Here is a 19,543-nt window from a genome sequence, read left to right as displayed (position 1 = left end):
GTAGGCTAATAACAGCATCATCCTCATGCAGCGAGATAGTGGTTATTATGGGGTCAGGAAATAGGACCAACTGGGTTAGGCTATCTACTTCCTGTGTCACAGGTGCATGTTGTAGACAGGGCTAATAGAGGTGATTTTCTACTGCACTTTGAGAGAGTTCTGTTAAAGTTAAGAATTCATTACATTAACAAATGTAACATGCTTTGGAGAAGTTAAAATCATGTGCTTTATTTCTGATTTTGAAAACATACAAAATTAATTTATTATGTTATCTATCAGTCGAACATTCATGATTGTTTGCCAAAGGGCAATTCTATGGTAAAAGAATTAGGCTGAGAGACTCTGATTATTCACTTTAAAATGTATGCCAAACAAAAAATATTGATTTCAAAGTTTAACAAACCATACAACTCTATGCACAAGGACTACTTTTAACATACTCCACAGAAAATACACATTTACAGGAAGAACTGTGCAGAATAAATCACAGGAGGCTGCTGAGGGGATGACGGCCCATAATAATGGCTGGAATGGAGTGAATGGGATAGTATAAAACTCATGGAAACCATTAGTTAGATGTGTCTGATGCCATTCTATTTATTCCATTCCAGGCATTACCACGAGCCTTTCCTCCGCAATTAAGGTGCAACAAGCCACATGTGGCAGATACAAAGTTATGTAACAGAATACAACTGAGGGAGATTTTACCGTAATTTTGTTACCAACCTTTGCATCTGCACAGTTTTTTTTCCAGTAAATGTATTTTTTAATTTACTGTGTAAATTGATCATTGATCACTGTGCAGAGTTCTATAATTTGTTAAACTTTGAAATCAATGTTTTTTGTTTGGCATACATTTTAAAGTGAAAAATCTGTCAGCTTAATTCCATTATCACAGAATTGCACAAAAATACCCCCTGTATGAAGAGTATTGATCAACCAACTGTATAGTTGTCTAAAATATGCATGATGCAGGTGGCATTAGACAGCGATAACAACCCAGTATTGTCCCCTAGTGTTCAATCAACATACTGACCCTTATTTAACTTTGCTTGAAGCTCCTGCACATACAGATTTCAAGTGGGCTTCATTGTCACTTCAAGCAACATATTTTTACAAGAATTTCAGATTACTCCTTTAACACAATCATCATAACAGACACTAAAAGTAAATGTCCAGTCAGATTTGATCTACTAGGAAGTGTCTATTTTCTCATGAAGAGCAGCAGTCTAGGATCCCAGGTGGTACTACCAAAGCACTGCATTAGCGCCATCCCACTGTGTTTTGTTAAGTGTTCCCTGGCGTGCTCCGTCATGTCTCCTCTGATCTTTAACTCCTTAAAGTGGTCAAAGTCAGACCGCCCGAGCTTCCTCAGCCTCCGGGCAGCCGAGCGGTAGCACTTCCAGGAGGCCAGCAGGGAGAGGAGCCCCAGCAGGGCAGAGTTTCCATGGTTCAGATGGACCCACATGGTGACAGCCAGGGAGAGGTGGAAGCGGGAGCCGCTACGTCGTCTCTGGTAGTCATTTAGCTGGCTGGCACTAGTGTCCTCCTGGTGGATTGTGTAAGAATGTATTAAATTGTTTTTCCTCCAGAACGTCACTCTCTGCTCCACATGCTGCAGTCGCTATGGAATCGTTACTAGTTACCACAGCCACAAAGTCATAAACCTGGCATATTCCTACAATTTCTAATCTTAAAATTAGATGTTAACATTAGCCACACTGCTAAAATTATGACTAAAAATTAACCCCAAATTAAGACTAAAAAGCACATTTTTGTTTTCATACATTTTTTACGATATAGCCACGATATTACATTTGTGGCTGTGTGAACTAGTAGAAAGAAACCATTGCCAAACTGTGCCATCGAGTGCGTCATCAAAATACGTCCGGCAGGAAACATCGATAGAACGTTGTTACTCATCCCTCTACTGATTACTGAAGAACCGAATGGACTTTCTCTCTCTCGCAAAACCTCCCTGTTATCAGTTACGAAAGGTGCAGTTAGCCATTTGGTTAGGTGAGTGTTAACATTGAGAGGGGTATCAACAATCTGACCGTCATTCTCCTTTACAAGAAAGGTAAGCAACAATGCAATGTAGCTACATAATCATCTGAAACGGGAGAATCACAGCATTTTGATGTTATTTGTTGATAAAAACGAAACGCTTCCTTGCTAACCTTTAACTAGCTAACAGTAACTCGCTAACGTTAGCTGGCTAAGTTACATCAGGGTCTTTAGTATCAACACCCGATTATAATGTTAAGGGAAATATTAGCATATTAATTAGCTGTGATAACCACTTTGTTAAGCACGTCGGTAAACGATGAGATTCATGTAGCTAGCACTCGTCGTTGTGACGTTCCTGGAGAACCTGCTCCGAGACCAACATGTATTTGGTTCCGCCAGGAACACCATCACCATGTTGACCACTGCAAAGCGCCTCGCCGACTTCGGATACCGGGGATTTTCTGCCTCGATGATGCTATTGACACTCTACGGAGGATACCTGTGCACCATGCGGGGATACCGCTACATGAACAAGCAGAAAGAGCTGCAGGTAGCGGCAGAAAACCAGAACGTGGAGGCCCTCAAACCATAGAGGCCTGGATAGTTTGTCCTCACACTCATGGGCATTTCTATTCCTCCCAATAGACTTCAAATTATAATATTTGGGTATTGATCATGTGATCAACCGTTTTGTGTAGCTAAAGAATGAGAATGTCATCTGTCTTCAGTCTCTTTCTCCCCATGGTCCTGACTTGGCCCTTTAGCACACAGAAGATGCCACCACAGAGAGGACTGCAGCAGAGATCTTTCTAAACTACTGGATTACTTGTTAAGTTATTAAATGCCTAAATTGTCATATTAAATCAAGTTAAATGTAAAATCCCTCTCCTATCATATCTCATATTTCATTTCTCTCAGGATACACTGAAGCACGGGTTTGGGTGGTGGGGTATTGTCATTTTACAGCCGTGTAATATGAATAAAAACATATCTTTCACAAATAAACATTTATTTGTTTAAAAAATATATACAGTAATAACTTCAGTTCAACTGACATAAAACAGGGAGAGAACATCCTCCCCAACAAACTGCGGCATCACATTAAAAAGTGGAATAAGAATTTAAACCGTTAGACCCATTCTATGGACACAATGGAATTAAAATACAGTCAGACCCATTCTATGGACACAAGGGAATTCAAATACAGTCAGACCCATTCTATGGACACAATGGAATTAAAATACAGTCAGACCCATTCTATGGACACAAGGGAATTAAAATACAGTCTGACCCATTCTATGGACACAAGGGAATTCAAATACAGTCTGACCCATTCTATGGACACAATGGAATTAAAATACAGTCTGACCCATTCTATGGACACAAGGGAATTAAAATACAGTCAGACCCATTCTATGGACACAATGGAATTAAAATACAGTCTGACCCATTCTATGGACACAAGGGAATTCAAATACAGTCAGACCCATTCTATGGCCACAAGGGAATTCAAATACAGTCAGACCCATTCTATGGCCACAAGGGAATGAAAATACAGTCAGACCCATTCTATGGACACAAGGGAATTAAAATACAGTCAGACCCATTCTATGGACACAAGGGAATTAAAATACAGTCAGACCCATTCTATGGCCACAAGGGAATGAAAATAGCTACAGACCCATTCTATGGACACAAGGGAATTAAAATACAGTCAGACCCATTCACTTGACACAAGGGAATGAAAATAGTGTTTTTAATCAGTTAAATGTAATCAGTTTGGATTCTATGGGTCACGGTAGTGTCTGTCTATTCATCCATCGTCTGTTGTCATAGTCACCGATCATTGTCAGTGCTGGAAAAAAAACAGTATTATTAAGAGTCAGAGTTGAATGAGGAAACTGACTTAAAACGTCCAGGGAACTGGATGAGAGGAAAAGCACTTCAAGATGTAGTGTAGGATAGGATGAACTAGTAGTGGAAAGGTCTCACAGACATTCATTATACGGTCGACGTGAACAGTACTGTGCTGGCTCAGATATGCCTGATTCTCACTATAGGGCCGACCTGAACAGTACTGTGCTGGCTCAGATATGCCTGATTCTCACTATAGGGCCGACCTGAACAGTACTGTGTTGGCTCAGATATGCCTGATTCTCACTATAGGGCCGACCTGAACAGTACTGTGTTGGCTCAGATATGCCTGATTCTCACTATAGGGCCGACCTGAACAGTACTGTGTTGGCTCAGATATGCCTGATTCTCACTATAGGGCCGACCTGAACAGTACTGTGTTGGCTCAGATATGCCTGATTCTCACTATAGGGCCGACCTGAACAGTACTGTGTTGGCTCAGATATGCCTGATTCTCACTATAGGGCCGACCTGAACAGTACTGTGTTGGCTCAGATATGCCTGATTCTCACTATAGGGCCGACCTGAACAGTACTGTGCTGGCTCAGATATGCCTGATTCTCACTATAGGGCCGACCTGAACAGTACTGTGCTGGCTCAGATATTTTCCTTTTCTTTTCGACATTGTCCTTTCCAGCACAGTTCCGACAACTAGTGGATGCCCAGTGTAACCAGGCCAGACATATCGGACCCCAGTCAGCCCTATACTGTGAATCAGACAGCAGACTCCTCTTTTTGTATCACCTGCTGCTGCTGCTACGTATCTGTTGTGGCCAGGTTCTAGTGGTGACGGCGTGGCCGTTGGTGCCGTTCTCTACCTTACGAGAGAACACCATTTTAACCCCCCTGCCATTGGTCCCGTTGGTGTCCACCTCCTCCTCTGAGCTGCTCTCAACATCACTGCGGTCATCCTTAGAAACCTGTCAGACAGAGAGAAATACAATGTTACGATTCAAAGTAACAGAATGGATATTTCCAAAAGTATTGAGTAGTAGTGCACGTAGTCACATAGAATGACGTTTTTATTTCTTTTTAAACTATGGATATCAGCACCCAAAGAACAGCATGCAGTTACACAGGACAAACAGGTACATTAAGGAAGGGACATTTTTACAAGTATTGGCTGATGGTGCATATGTAGTTGACGGTACACTCTGATAGACGTATCACAGTTGACGGTACTCTGATAGACGTATCACAGTTGACGGTACTCTGATAGACGTATCACAGTTGACGGTACACTCTGATAGACGCATCACAATTGACGGTACACTCTGATAGACGCATCACAATTGACGGTACACTCTGATAGACGTATCACAGTTGACGGTACACTCTGATAGACGTATCACAGTTGACGGTACACTCTGATAGACGTATCACAGTTGACGGTACACTCTGATAGACGTATCACAGTTGACGGTACACTCTGATAGACGCATCACAGTTGACGGTACACTCTGATAGACGCATCACAGTTGACGGTACACTCTGATAGACGCATCACAGTTGACGGTACACTCTGATAGACGCATCACAGTTGACGGTACACTCTGATAGACGCATCACAGTTGACGGTACACTCTGATAGACGCATCACAGTTGACGGTACACTCTGATAGACGCATCACAATTGACGGTACACTCTGATAGACGCATCACAATTGACGGTACACTCTGATAGACGTATCACAATTGACGGTACACTCTGATAGACGCATCACAGTTGACGGTACACTCTGATAGACGTATCACAGTTGACGGTACACTCTGATAGACGCATCACAATTGACGGTACACTCTGATAGACGTATCACAGTTGACGGTACACTCTGATAGACGCATCACAGTTGACGGTACACTCTGATAGACGCATCACAGTTGACGGTACACTCTGATAGACGCATCACAGTTGACGGTACTCTGATAGACGTATCATAGTTGACGGTACTCTGATAGATGTATCACAGTTGACGGTACTCTGATAGACGTATCACAGTTGACGGTACTCTGATAGACGTATCACAGTTGACGGTACTCTGATAGACGTATCACAGTTGACGGTACTCTGATAGACGTATCACAGTTGACGGTACACTCATCACAGTTGACGGTACACTCTGATAGACGCATCACAATTGACGGTACACTCTGATAGACGCATCACAATTGACAGTACACTCTGATAGACGTATCACAGTTGACGGTACACTCTGATAGACGTATCACAATTGACGGTACACTCTGATAGACGTATCACAATTGACGGTACACTCTGATAGACGCATCACAATTGACGGTACACTCTGATAGACGCATCACAGTTGACGGTACACTGATAGACGCATCACAATTGACGGTACACTCTGATAGACGCATCACAATTGACGGTACACTCTGATAGACGCATCACAATTGACGGTACACTCTGATAGACGCATCACAATTGACGGTACACTCTGATAGACGCATCACAATTGACGGTACACTCTGATAGACGCATCACAATTGACGGTACACTCTGATAGACGCATCACAATTGACGGTACACTCTGATAGACGTATCACAGTTGACGGTACACTCTGATAGACGTATCACAGTTGACGGTACACTCTGATAGACGCATCACAGTTGACGGTACACTCTTATAGACGCATCACAATTGACGGTACACTCTGATAGACGCATCACAATTGACGGTACACTCTGATAGACGCATCACAATTGACGGTACACTCTGATAGACGTATCACAGTTGACGGTACACTCTGATAGACGCATCACAATTGACGGTACACTCTGATAGACGCATCACAATTGACGGTACACTCTGATAGACGCATCACAATTGACGGTACACTCTGATAGACGCATCACAGTTGACGGTACACTCTGATAGACGTATCACAGTTGACGGTACACTCTGATAGACGTATCACAATTGAACTCCGTAGACATTTAGCTAGACAGCCTGGAAACATGTTACCAGATCGGAAAAGATTAAGGCACTTCATCTTCATAGCTTATTTACAAATACATAAATAACATTAGAATATTTTCATATGTACATTTATTTCTGGTCCCCAAAAAAATAGATCAGACTTCCTTAATGAATTCTGACTCAAACTGCACATGCTCACAAGTGCCACAAGATGGAGTTTAAAGGAGCATGTAAAAACCTGACTGCCCGTCTGGCTCATATGCATGAAGCCACAACCACATGAACAAAAATAAATGACATTGGCATTAGAGTGAAAGGAATGATAGGAGACTGCAGAGCAGAGAAGGTAGTTGTCAATCTGGCGGGAAGTGAGCTGACAACCCGGATGCTATTGCCTGCAGTTGTGCACTTGAGCAAGGCACTTATCCCCCCAAAATAACAACAGCTCCCCGCACCTCTCCATAAAAAAACAGTATATGTGTCTTTCAGAGGGGTTGGGTTAAATGTGGAAGTCAAATTTCGGTTGGACCTTGTGTGCAATTGACCAATAGACGGACCTTAATCGTAGTTTAGACAGTAAAGCGGAGAATGAGGACTGAGGAGACGGATGGAGAGATGGGACCCTCCACCCAAGAGAGGAAACAAACCATCTCTGCAGAGAGAAGGACAGAGAATCAATACAAGAAGAGGAAGAAAGCAATGAACAAACACAGATGAAATGTTACCTATAGCTTCCACAATCATAGCATTAGGATTTCATAACTATAGCCTGAGGTCTGACATAATGGAATTTAATAACTAGCCTGAGGTCTGACGTAATGGAATTTAATAACTAGCCGGAGGTCTGACATAATGGAATTTAATAACTAGCCTGAGGTCTGACATAATGGAATTTAATAACTAGCCTGAGGTCTGACGTAATGGAATTTAATAACTATAGCCTGAGGTCTGACGTAATGGAATTTAATAACTAGCCTGAGGTCTGACGTAATGGAATTTAATAACTAGCCAGAGGTCTGACATAATGGAATTTAATAACTAGCCGGAGGTCTGACATAATGGAATTTAATAACTAGCCGGAGGTCTGACATAATGGAATTTAATAACTAGCCGGAGGTCTGACATAATGGAATTTAATAACTAGCCGGAGGTCTGACATAATGGAATTTAATAACTAGCCGGAGGTCTGACATAATGGAATTTAATAACTATAGCCGGAGGTCTGACATAATGGAATTTAATAACTAGCCGGAGGTCTGACATAATGGAATTTAATAACTAGCCTGAGGTCTGACATAATGGAATTTAATAACTATAGCCTGAGGTCCGACATAATGGAATTTCATAACTATAGCCTGAGGTCCGACATAATGGAATTTCATAACTATAGCCTGAGGTCTGACATAATGGAATTTCATAACTATAGCCTGAGGTCTGACGTAATGGAATTTAATAACTATAGCCTGAGGTCTGATATAATGGAATTAAATAACTATAGCCTGAGGTCTGACATAATGGAATTTCTTAAGTCTGGGCCTGTATTCACAACATTCTAAGAGTAACATTGATGATATAGCATCCGTTTTGTCTTTCAGATCATAATCAATAAGATGAACTAGACAGGAAGGACCTGATCCTAGATCAGCACTTCTACTCTGAGACGCTGTCTGAATACAGGCCCTGTCCTCATACAGACTGGCTAGAACACAGAGTTTTGTCTCTAACCTTGAGTCAGAGCTGTCATACATCAATCCCACTCACCTTTCCTCTGACCATGTTAAGTAGGTAGGTTATCCCAGCTACTAGTACCTAGTAGTTACCTTTGGTAGTTACACCTCACACTCACCTGTCTACATCTCACCTGTAATAGGCCAATACAGACCCAATTTTTTTCACATTTTGTTACGTTACAGACTTATTCTGAAATTGATTAAATAAATGTTTTTCCTCATCAATCTACACACAATAACCCATAATGTAATCTTGGGAAGGGTAACAAAACATTTCTGCAGCATTAAAGATCCCCAAGAACACAGTGTCCTCCATTCTTAAATAGAAGAAGTTTGGAACCACCAAGACTCTTCCTAGAGCTGGCCGCCCGGCCAAACTGGGCAGTCGGGGAAGAAGGGCCTTGGTCAGGGAGGTGACCAAGAACCTGATGGTCACTCTGACAGAGCTCTAGAGTTCCCCTGTGGCGATGGGAGAATCTTCCAGAATGACAACCATCTCTGCAGCACTCAATCAATCCGGTAGAGTGGCCAGTCGGAAGCTACTCCTCAGTAAAATGCACGACAGCCCGCTTGGAGTTTTCCAAAAGGCACCTAAAGAATCAGACTATGAGAAACAAGATTCTTTGGTCTGATGAACCAAGATTGAACTCTTTGGCCTGAATGCCAAGTGTCACGTCTAGAGGAAACGAGGCACCATCCCTACGGTGAAGCATGGTGGTGGCAGCATCCCTATAGTGAAGCATGGTGGTGGCAGCATCCCTACGGTGAAGCATGGTGGTGGCAGCATCATGCTGTGGGGATGTTTTTCGGCGGTAGGGACTGGGAGACTAGTCAGGATTGAGGGAAAGATGAACGGAGCAAAATACAGAGAGATCCTTGATGAAAACCTGCTCCAGAGCACTCAGGACCTCAGACTGGGGCGAAGGTTCACCTTCTAACAGGACAACGACCCTAATCACACAGCCAAGACAATGCAAGAGTGGCTTCAGGACAAGTCCTTGAGTGGCCCAGCCAGAGCCCAGACTTGAACATCTCTGGAGAGACCTGAAAATAGCTGTGCAGCGACGCTCCCCATCCAACCTGACAGAGCTTGAGAGGATCTGCAGAGAAGAATGGGAGAAACTCCCCAAATACAGGTGTGCCAAGCTTGTAGCGTCATACCCAAGAAGACTCAAGGTTGTAATCGCCGTGCTTCAACAAAGTACTGAGTAAAGGGTCTGAATACTTATGTAAATGTGATATTTCAGTTGTTTTTTTAAATTGCTTTGTCATTATGGGGTATTGTGTGTAGATTGAGGGGAGAAAACGATTTCATCCATTTTAGAACAAGGCTGTAATGTAACAAAATGAGCTCAGAGCTGTACATTCACATCCCACCCACCTTTCCTCGGACCAAGGCCTTGTAGGCGATCCCGGCTATGAGGTAGGACCAGATGACATGCAGCACCTGTAGCACCAGCAGTAGGGAGTTGAAGAGCCACCAGGAAGGGTATGGACCAATGATCTCCCAGCTCTCAAACAATGTTGTGTTCAGGATCCTGGAACGACACAGGAAGGATCACACCATGAATTAATATGTGTATGGAAAGTATGTCGACCGACCGACCGGACGGACGGACCGGACGGACCGGACGGACGGACGGACCGGACGGACCGGACGGACGGACCGGACCGGACGGACCGGACGGACGGACCGGACGGACGGACCGGACCGGACGGACCGGACGGACGGACCGGACGGACGGACGGACGGACGGACGGACGGCACAAAATGCACATGCAACCACACAGTCATTTCTCCAAATGGGAAAACAAGTTGGACTTTTCTGAGAACTGCCTTCCCCTGCTGAGAGTGTACTCTCCTACCAACCAGCTCACTAAAAACATTTAGTAGTTTCCATTCATCCAAGAAGACTACATAATTAAATCCATATATTTTTTGTAATTTCTCTAATAAACTAGACCTGTGAGGCCTGCAGTGCAGTAGTTAGACAGTCAGACAGACAGATAGGCTGTTGTCAGGCAACATATGCCTCCCTAGTCCTTATGCCCTACCTAGGTTTCCATTACAGCCCTTAGGGACAGTTAGACATTTATGGTTGAAAATAGGAGTGTTGTGTGTGTTTTATTTGATTGTACACAGGGGAGGGTAGTGTGTGTTTTATTTTATACCACTGTTAGGTTCTTATTTTTCAGAGTAAATAACTCACGGACACTAGAGAAGCTTAACCAGGTTCTTCCCAAAGGGTCGATACAGCTGTATAAAGACAACAACCCCTCCTTCTCTCCAATCCTTATATCTTCTGGTTCTACAGGAAGAGGGTAATAGGATAATAAACCACTATTACTCCCTTCAGGGGATCTGACCTGACCTCAACCCCTCCTTCGCCTAATCCACAGATGTCCATTCGCTTCCCCTATAGCAATCCTGTGATCTCCTCCCGTCCACCCAGCACATTCCACAGCCATTCTGTCTTTCTACAGATCTCACTCCTTTATATACTATAAGTCTGATCTATCACGTCTTTAATATCTCAATGTTCAAAGTTTAGAATCCAACACCACACATCAAAGCATTCAAAGCTGCATCAATCTTCAATATCAATCCACAATAACAAATAGGACATAGGAATAGCTGATAGGAAGCGGAAGAGGCCAGGTGCATCATTGTACATGAAATAACAGTGAAGACATGAGACACGCAGCGCAAAAAGCTCCCCTATTGATCTTGTTTAGGGACAATACAATTATCCTACCTAGACTAGCCTACAACACCACCACCTCAATCGCACTCCACATGGCCCTTTCCCACCTGGACAAAAGGAACACCTATGTGAGAATGCTATTCACTGATTACAGCTCAGCGTTCAACACCATAGTGCCCTCAAATCTCATCACTAAGCTAAGGACCCTGGGACCAAACACCTCCCTCTGCAACTGGATCCTGGACTTCCTGACGGGCCGTCCCCAAATGGTAAGGGTAGGTAACAACACATCTGCCACGCTGATCCTCAACACGGGGCCCCTCAGGGGTGCGTGCTCAGTCCTCTCCTGTACTCCCTGTTCACCCACGACTGCATGGCCAGGCACGACTCCAACACCATCATCAAATTTGCCGATGACACAACAGTGGTAGACCTGATCACCGACAACAACGAGACAGCCTATAGGGAGGTCAGAGACCTGGCCGTGTGGTGCCAGGACAATAACCTCTCCCTCAACGTGATCAAGACAAAGGAGATGATTGTGGACTACAGGAAAAGGAGGACCGAGCACGCCCCCATTCTCATCGACGGGGCTGCAGTGGAGCATATTGAGAGCTTCAAGTTCCTTGGTGTCCACATCACCAACAAACTAACATGGTCCAAGCACACCATGACAGTCGTGAAGCGGGCACGACAAAACTTATTCCCCCTCAGGAGACTGAAAAGATTTGGCATGGGTCCTCAGATCCTCAAAAGGTTCTACAGCTGCACCATCGAGAGCATCCTGACTGGTTGCATCACTGCCTGGTATGGCAAATGCTCGGCCTCCGACCGCAAGGCTCTACAGAGGGTAGTGCGAACGGCCCAGTACATCACTGGGGCCAAGCTTCCTGCCATCCAGGACCTCTATACCAGGCGGTGTCAGATGAAGGCCCTAGAAATTGTCAAAGACTCCAGCCACAGACTGTTATCCCTGCTACCACACGACAAGCGGTACCGGAGCGCCAAGTCTAGGTCCAAGAGGCTTCTAAACAGCTTCTACCCCCAAGCCATAAGAGTCCTGAACATCTAGTCAAATGGCTACCCAGACTATTCGCATTGCCCCCCCCCCCCCCCCCCCCCTCTCCACACCACTGCCACTCTGTTGTCATCTATGCATAGTCACTTTAATAACTCTACCTACATGTACATACTACCTGAACTAACCGGTGCCCCCGCACATTGACTCTGTACCTCACCCCCCTGTATATATTGTTATTTTTTTACTGCTGCTCTTTAATTATTTGTTTACTTTTATCTCTTATCCGTATTTTTTGAAACTGCACTGTTGGTTAAGGGCTCGTAAGTAAGCATTTCACTGTAAGGTCTACTACACCTGTTGTATTCGGCGCATGTGACTAATAAAATTTGATTTGATTTATTGATATGATAACCATTATATCTAAGTAAACTCGGGAGTCACGCGATGATATGTTGTGTGGTCCTCCCACTTTGACTCGTCAGGAAAGCATGAAGTTTATTAGGCTGCAGATTAAATTAATTACGATGAAGTTCACAAGGTGATGAGATTGATGCTCCTTTACAATAAATATCGAGGGTTTTATTCTGGTGACAAGATGGCCGATGCTTGGCTGCCTTTTGAGAAATAAAAATAATCTCGCTCTTTTGTCCATAATAATGTCATCATATAGGTTATACCTACACTGTATCTGTGAGATGTTAGCTGGACCTGTCAACACCAGAGTGGGAACATTCCATATTCCTACGTAACAGTAGAACTAGAGTTGAAAATGTGATGGAAACCCATTTAACTTTTATTTAATACGTAGTAATTTAACCTCAAAAGGTAGTTTTTGATGTGCACCACACAGACTTTTATCCGCAATAAGCCAATTTAATGGAAACACAATTCTGATGGGAGAATGTGCCTATTTGCGGATTTTAGACGCCATTTTGGATGGAAGCCTAGCTACTGGCACCCTAGAAGGTGTGCTAGTCCAGTGTCACTTTGATTATGCCTGCAGACCATGGTTCACCAGCAGTCCCAAACATCTAAAGACCAGGCAAAACAAGCTGCTAAGAATTGTACTTAAACTCCCCCCTCATACTCAACTGATGGTCAAGCATTTTAAGCAGCTAGTACTGAGACTGGAAAGTTAATTGTATTCATGAACCAGCTTGACTTTTATTACGTTGTAATAAAAGTCTATTTGAACTCACAGGCTCCGGTATTTGAGAAATATGATTGACTGAATATTTACATGACACTAGGTTGGCTATCTGTGGGGAAAAAAGAGGAGTATTCATTCAACTTGGTTTGGTCCACAGAATTATCACAGACTCATTTCATTTGTTAGATATGTCCACCAGCCAGAGACTCTTAATATTCACTGTATTAATATTCACTGTTTTAAAGACAAGAGTCTATCTGTGTGAATCTTTTTTTGGTCTGCATCTATGTAACGTGTCTGTATCTATGTAAATAAAATAGGGACCATAATGAAAATAAGTCCCTGACTATTGTGCAATCCCGGTCACTTTGAAAACAATATTTGTACTGTGTGGATACACTCAGTGTACAGTTTATTAGGTACACCCACTTAGTACAGGGTCGGATCCACCTTTGCCTCCAAAACAGCCTGAATTCTTTGGGTGTTGGATTTTACAAGATGTGGCAGTCAAACGTTACTCAATTGGTATCAAGGGACCTAACGTGTGCCAGGAAAACATTCCCACACACCATGACATCACCGCCACCAGCCTGTACCATTGACACCAGGCAGGATGGGGCCATGGACTCATGCTGCTTACGCAGAATCCTGACTCTGCCATCAGCATGACGCAACAAGAACCGAGATTCATCAGACCAGGCAATGTTTTTCCACTCCTCAATGGTCCAGTGTTGGTGATCGCGTACCCACTGGAGCCGCTTCTTGTTTTTAGCTGATATGAGTGGAACCTGGTGTGGTCGTCTGCTGCAATAACCCATCCGTGACCAGGACCGGCGAGTTGTGCGTTCCAAGATGCTGTTCTGCACACGACTGTTGTACTGCGTCGTAATTTGGCAGTTTGTGGCCCGCCTGTTAGCTTGCACGATTCTTGCTATTCTCCTTGGACCTCTCATCAACCAGCTGTTTTCACCCACAGGACTGCCACTGACTGGATGTGTGTTTGTCGCACCATTCTCTGTAAACCCCAGACACTGTTGTGCATGAAAAGCCCAGGAGGCCGGCTGTTTCTGAGATACTGGAACTGGCGCGTCTGGTATCGACGATCATACGTTCAAAGTCGCTTAGATCAGTTGTTTTTCCCATTCTAACATTCAATCTAACAGTAACTGAATGTCTCGATGCCTGTCTGCCTGCTTTATATAGCAAGCCATGGTTACGTGACTCACTGTCTGTAGGAACGAACCAGTTTCATGATGGGGTGGTGTACCTAATAAACTGGCCACTGTGTGTATATGTACTGGTCTTAACTGACAAATCAAATCAATCCAAACTGATCAATGGAAAGAGACGTCTGTTACAAAACACCAAAAAGTTGAATGACATTAAGAGACTGTCAAGCCACAAAAGCATGCTGAAGTCCATATCCACATTTATAACACACAGTTATTTGTGAACTTTTGAGTTAATTCCATGATGGGGGGAGGGTGTGCAATTTATTTTGGAGTACAAGGGGAGGGTCATGTGAAAATATGTTTTACGTTGGGTAGGGGGGGGTAAACATTTTTTAAGGCACCTTGAGTTGGATAGGAAATCAGCTCAAAGTGATTTCAATTTCGGAAATCTGTTCCCAAGTATTCCCCCGAAATAATAGAGGCATATGTAATCAAGGTTTGAAATGATTTGTCTAATACTGTATTTGTTTTGGATTCTTGTGGTCAATTTGCAGTGTATAAATGTTTTATAACTATGTTCTGGCTCCCCGACTAGCCGCTCAATAGAAAATATGTCCCGAGACTAAATGCAATTGGGGACCCTTGCCCTATATAAACTATAGTGTACTACTTTTTGACAAGGGCCTATAGGGCTCTGGTCTAAAGTAGTGCACTATGTAGGGAATAGGGTTCTATATGGCTCTGGTCTAAAGTAGTGCACTATGTAGGGAATAGGGTTCTATAGGGCTCTGGTCTAAAGTAGTGCACTATGTAGGGAATAGGGTGCCACAGGGCTCTGGTCTAAAGTAGTGCACTACGTAGGGAATAGGGTCTAAAGTAGTGTACTATATAGGGAATAGGGTTCTATAGGGCTCTGGTCTAAAGTAGTGCACTACGTAGGGAATAGGGTCTAAAGTAGTGTACTATGTAGGGAATAGGGCTCTATAGGACTCTGGTCTAAAGTAGTGTACTATGTAGGGAATAGGGTCTAAAGTAGTGCACGACGTAGGGAATAGGGTTCTATAGGGCTCTGGTCTAAAGTAGTGCACTACGTAGGGAATAGGGTGTCATTTGGGGGACACGTCCAAGACGCTGAATATAGCAGCTCAGGAGGTTACCTCCACTGCCCATCATAGACCTGGCCCTCGACTGTCGGTCGTCCCGTAGAGCTGCTTCCATCCATACTAATATCACAGATGGTTTCGCGTCCCAAACCTCTTCTCTAAGTAGTCGACTATTGTTGACCAGCGCACTTTGGGCTCTGGAATAGGGGATAGGGATGCACCCTTAGAGTAGTGTCAATAACTAACCACAGAGGTTAGATAGCTCTGCTGAATGTTATTTAACCTTCACTTAACCAGGAAGTCCCATTGAGGTCAGACCTGTTTCCCAAGCGAGACCTGGCAGACAGACAGACAGGCTGCTGTGACTACAGACAGACAGACAGATACACACAGACAGACACTAACCATAAAGGTAGAAGGTAGACAAATAACAGGGATGTTTCGTTAGTGAAAACTGTAGCAAAATGTTTTCAACTAAAGTTTCCAAACAAAACCAAAAGTTACTTATTGGACAAATTCAGTTAAGTACCTTCCTGTTTCGGCCCATTTACTTCGTTTGATTCCTAATGAATACACCTTAGTGTAGAGGACACCCATACCGTCACTAACCATAGAGGGTAGAGGACAAGCCGTGTGATGAAGAAGACTACTGCAAACAGAACAAACAGGAAGTCACACAGGTGCTGGTACTTGGCGTAGTTGGCCAGCTTGGCTGCCTGAAGAAGGAGAGAAGGTAAACATCGATATACTGTCATATTGTACGTTCTAAAAGTTACTTCTTCGTGAGGAACAAAATACATGTACTGTACTTTCACGTATATTCCAATATCTACACTAGAATATCACTGAGAATGTATTCCCAACTCATTCTGAGTAGTATGCCTGTGTGTATGTGTGTGTGTGTGTGTGCGTGCGTGCGTGCGTGTGTCCACACTCACCTCCAGTAGGAAGTCTGATGCGTCGTGAACGCACATCACCAGGCTCCCGACACGTAGCATGTTGTTAGCGTAGGAGAAACTGATCAGGCTCACTGTTGCTAGGTGATGAATGAACATGATGGGGAAGTCCTGCAATTCAACACGGAACCACGAGGAGGTTGGGTTTGTTTTCATATATATCACAGATATTGTATACAGATATGTATTTATTTGTTGCGTTGGTAAGGACAGATTTCATTTACAGCAGCTCCATACAGTAACTCTGCTCAATAACATTTATGACTTCCTCATTTATCTCCTACGTAACTCATCTTCCAGTTGTTTTCTCACGTTCGATGTGAAAATCAATAACCGAGTGAAAATTAAGACTTTGACGTGTGGCATCTCGAGACCACTCTCCTTTCGATGTATGTGAGTGTTTGTTCCTTTGTAGGGGAAACTAGGAGTTGTGTAATCTCACATTATCTACTCTACTACAGTAAGACACGTTATCTACTCTACTACAGTAAGACACATTATCTACTCTACTACAGTAAGACACATTATCTACTCTACTACAGTAAGACACATTATCTACTCTACTACAGTAAGACACATTATCTACTCTACTACAGTAAGACACATTATCTACTCTACTACAGTAAGACACATTATCTACTCTACTACAGTAAGACACATTGTCTACTCTACTACAGTAAGACACATTATCTACTCTACTACAGTAAGACACATTATCTACTCTTCTACAGTAAGACACATTATCTACTCTACTACAGTAAGACACATTGTCTACTCTACTACAGTAAGACACATTATCTACTCTACTACAGTAAGACACATTATCTACTCTACTACAGTAAGACACATGATCTACTCTACTACAGTAAGACACATTATCTACTCTTCTACAGTAAGACACATGGACTCCAACAGGGGGAGCACTGGAAGCCAAGGTCAGAAAGGAACACTTTGAAGAACCACAAAAACAAAACAGACAGTCTGACTCTGTCACACTGAGGACATGTCCAGTAACAATGACCAGACAAACTGACAGCTACAATGACCAGACAAACTGACAGCTACAATGACCAGACAAACGGTTGAAGTTGTCTGTGACTAAAACAGGCAAATAAACTCAGCAAAAAAGGAAACGTCCTCTCACTGTCAAATGCGTTTATTTTCAGCAAACTTAGCATGTGTAAATATATGTATGAACATAAGATTCAACAACTGAGACATAAACTGAACAAGTTCCACAGACATGTGACTAACAGAAATGGAATAATGTGTCCCTGAACAATGGGGGGGTCAAAACCAAAAGTAACAGTCAGTATCTGGTGTGGCCACCAGCTGCATTAAGCACTGCAGTGCATCTCCTCCTCATGGACTGCACCAGATTTGCCAGTTCTTGCTTTGAGATGTTACCCCACTCTTCCACCAAGGCATCTGCAAGTTCCCGGACATATCTGGGGGGAATGGCCCTAGCCCTCACCCTCCGACCCAACAGGTCCCAGATGTGCTCAATGGGATTGAGATCCGGGCTCTTCGCTGGCCATGGCAGAACACTGACATTCCTGTCTTGCAGGAAATCACGCACAGAACGAGCAGTATGGCTGGTGGCATTGTCATGCTGGAGGGTCATGTCAGGATGAGCCTGCAGGAAGGGTACCACATGAGGGAGGAGGGGGTCTTCCCTGTAACGCACAGCGTTTAGATTGCCTGCAATGACAAGCTCAGTCCGATGATGCTGTGACACACCGCCCCAGACCTTGACGGACCCTCCACCTCCAAATCGATCCCACTTCAGAGTACAGGCTTCGGTGTACCGCTCATTCCTTCGACAATATACACAAAACCGAGACTTGTCAGAGAAGAGCACCTTTTGCCAGTCCTGTCTGGTCCAGCAACGGTGGGTTTATGCCCATAGGCGACGTTGTTGTCGGTGATGTTTAGTGAGGACCTGCCTAACAACAGGCCTACAAGCCCTCAGTCCAGCCTCTCTCAGCCTATTGTGGACAGTCTGAGCACTGTTGGAAGGATTGTGCGTTCCTGGTGTAACTCGGGCAGTTGTTGCCATCCTGTACCTGTCCCGCAGGTGTGATGTTCAGATGTACCGATCCTGTGCAGGTGTTGTTACACGTGGTCTGCCACTGCGAGGACGATCAGCTGTCCATCCTGTCTCCCTGTAGCGCTGTCTTAGGCGTCTCACCATACGGACATTGCAATTTATTGCTCTGGCCACATCTGCAGTCCTCATGCCTCCTTGCAGCATGCCTAAGGCACGTTCACGCAGATGAGCAGGGACCCTGGACATCTTTCTTTTGGTGTTTTTGAGTCGGTAGAAAGGCCTCTTTAGTGTCCTAAGTTTTCATAACTGTGACCTTAATTGCCTACCGTCTGTAAGCTGTTAGTGTCTTACCGACCCTTCCACGGGTGCATGTTCATTAATTGTTTATGGTTCATTGAACAAGCATGGGAAACAGTGTTTAAACCCTTTACAATGAAGATCTGTGAAGTTATTTGGATTTTTACAAATTATCTTTGAAAGACAGTTTCTTTTTTTTTGCTGAGTTTATGTAGCCCTAATGATGATGCCGCATTTACATGCCCTACCAGTTTACATAGGGGCAATTTTATGTTTGTTCCATAAATTGGATGCAATTTCTTGCCCAAGGCAGGATGATATGAGTGAAATGTATCTGGCACTTCCTGGTTAAATTGAAAATGACTGCTTCCTTCCTGATCACATCAAAGGCAAAGAATTACTGAGATCATTCAATAAGGCTGACAAACAGAGAGACTGTTTGGTTCTAGAACTCCTCCCTGATTCGTCCATACTCGAGCCTACCAAAAACAGG

General features: G+C 43.7%; 1 protein-coding gene across 2 annotated transcripts in view; it reads right to left on the bottom strand.

Moving 5' to 3' along the window:
* Nucleotides 1-207: 207 nt before the first annotated feature.
* Nucleotides 208-19,543, bottom strand: part of LOC120057836 (ceramide synthase 5-like) — a 43,419-nt gene continuing 24,083 nt past the window's right edge. The window contains exons 7-11 of one of the 2 annotated variants that reach the window (XM_039006303.1): nucleotides 16,686-16,814; nucleotides 16,357-16,463; nucleotides 9,978-10,134; nucleotides 4,669-4,844; nucleotides 208-1,549 (exon numbers count right to left, since the gene is read on the bottom strand). In XM_039006303.1, coding sequence (XP_038862231.1) covers nucleotides 1,525-1,549; nucleotides 4,669-4,844; nucleotides 9,978-10,134; nucleotides 16,357-16,463; nucleotides 16,686-16,814 — 594 coding nt within the window. In that variant the 3' untranslated portion in view covers nucleotides 208-1,524. Of the gene's footprint in view, nucleotides 1,550-2,998; nucleotides 3,866-4,668; nucleotides 4,845-9,977; nucleotides 10,135-16,356; nucleotides 16,464-16,685; nucleotides 16,815-19,543 lie in introns of those variants that run through there. The other variant, XM_039006312.1, reaches the window with a different exon arrangement.

Source organism: Salvelinus namaycush, chromosome 2 (assembly GCF_016432855.1).
Source record: "Salvelinus namaycush isolate Seneca chromosome 2, SaNama_1.0, whole genome shotgun sequence".
In the NCBI taxonomy this organism is placed as follows: domain Eukaryota; kingdom Metazoa; phylum Chordata; class Actinopteri; order Salmoniformes; family Salmonidae; genus Salvelinus; species Salvelinus namaycush.
The sequence above is the reverse complement of the archived record's forward strand: the minus strand, read 5'-3'. Positions and strand labels throughout refer to the sequence as shown.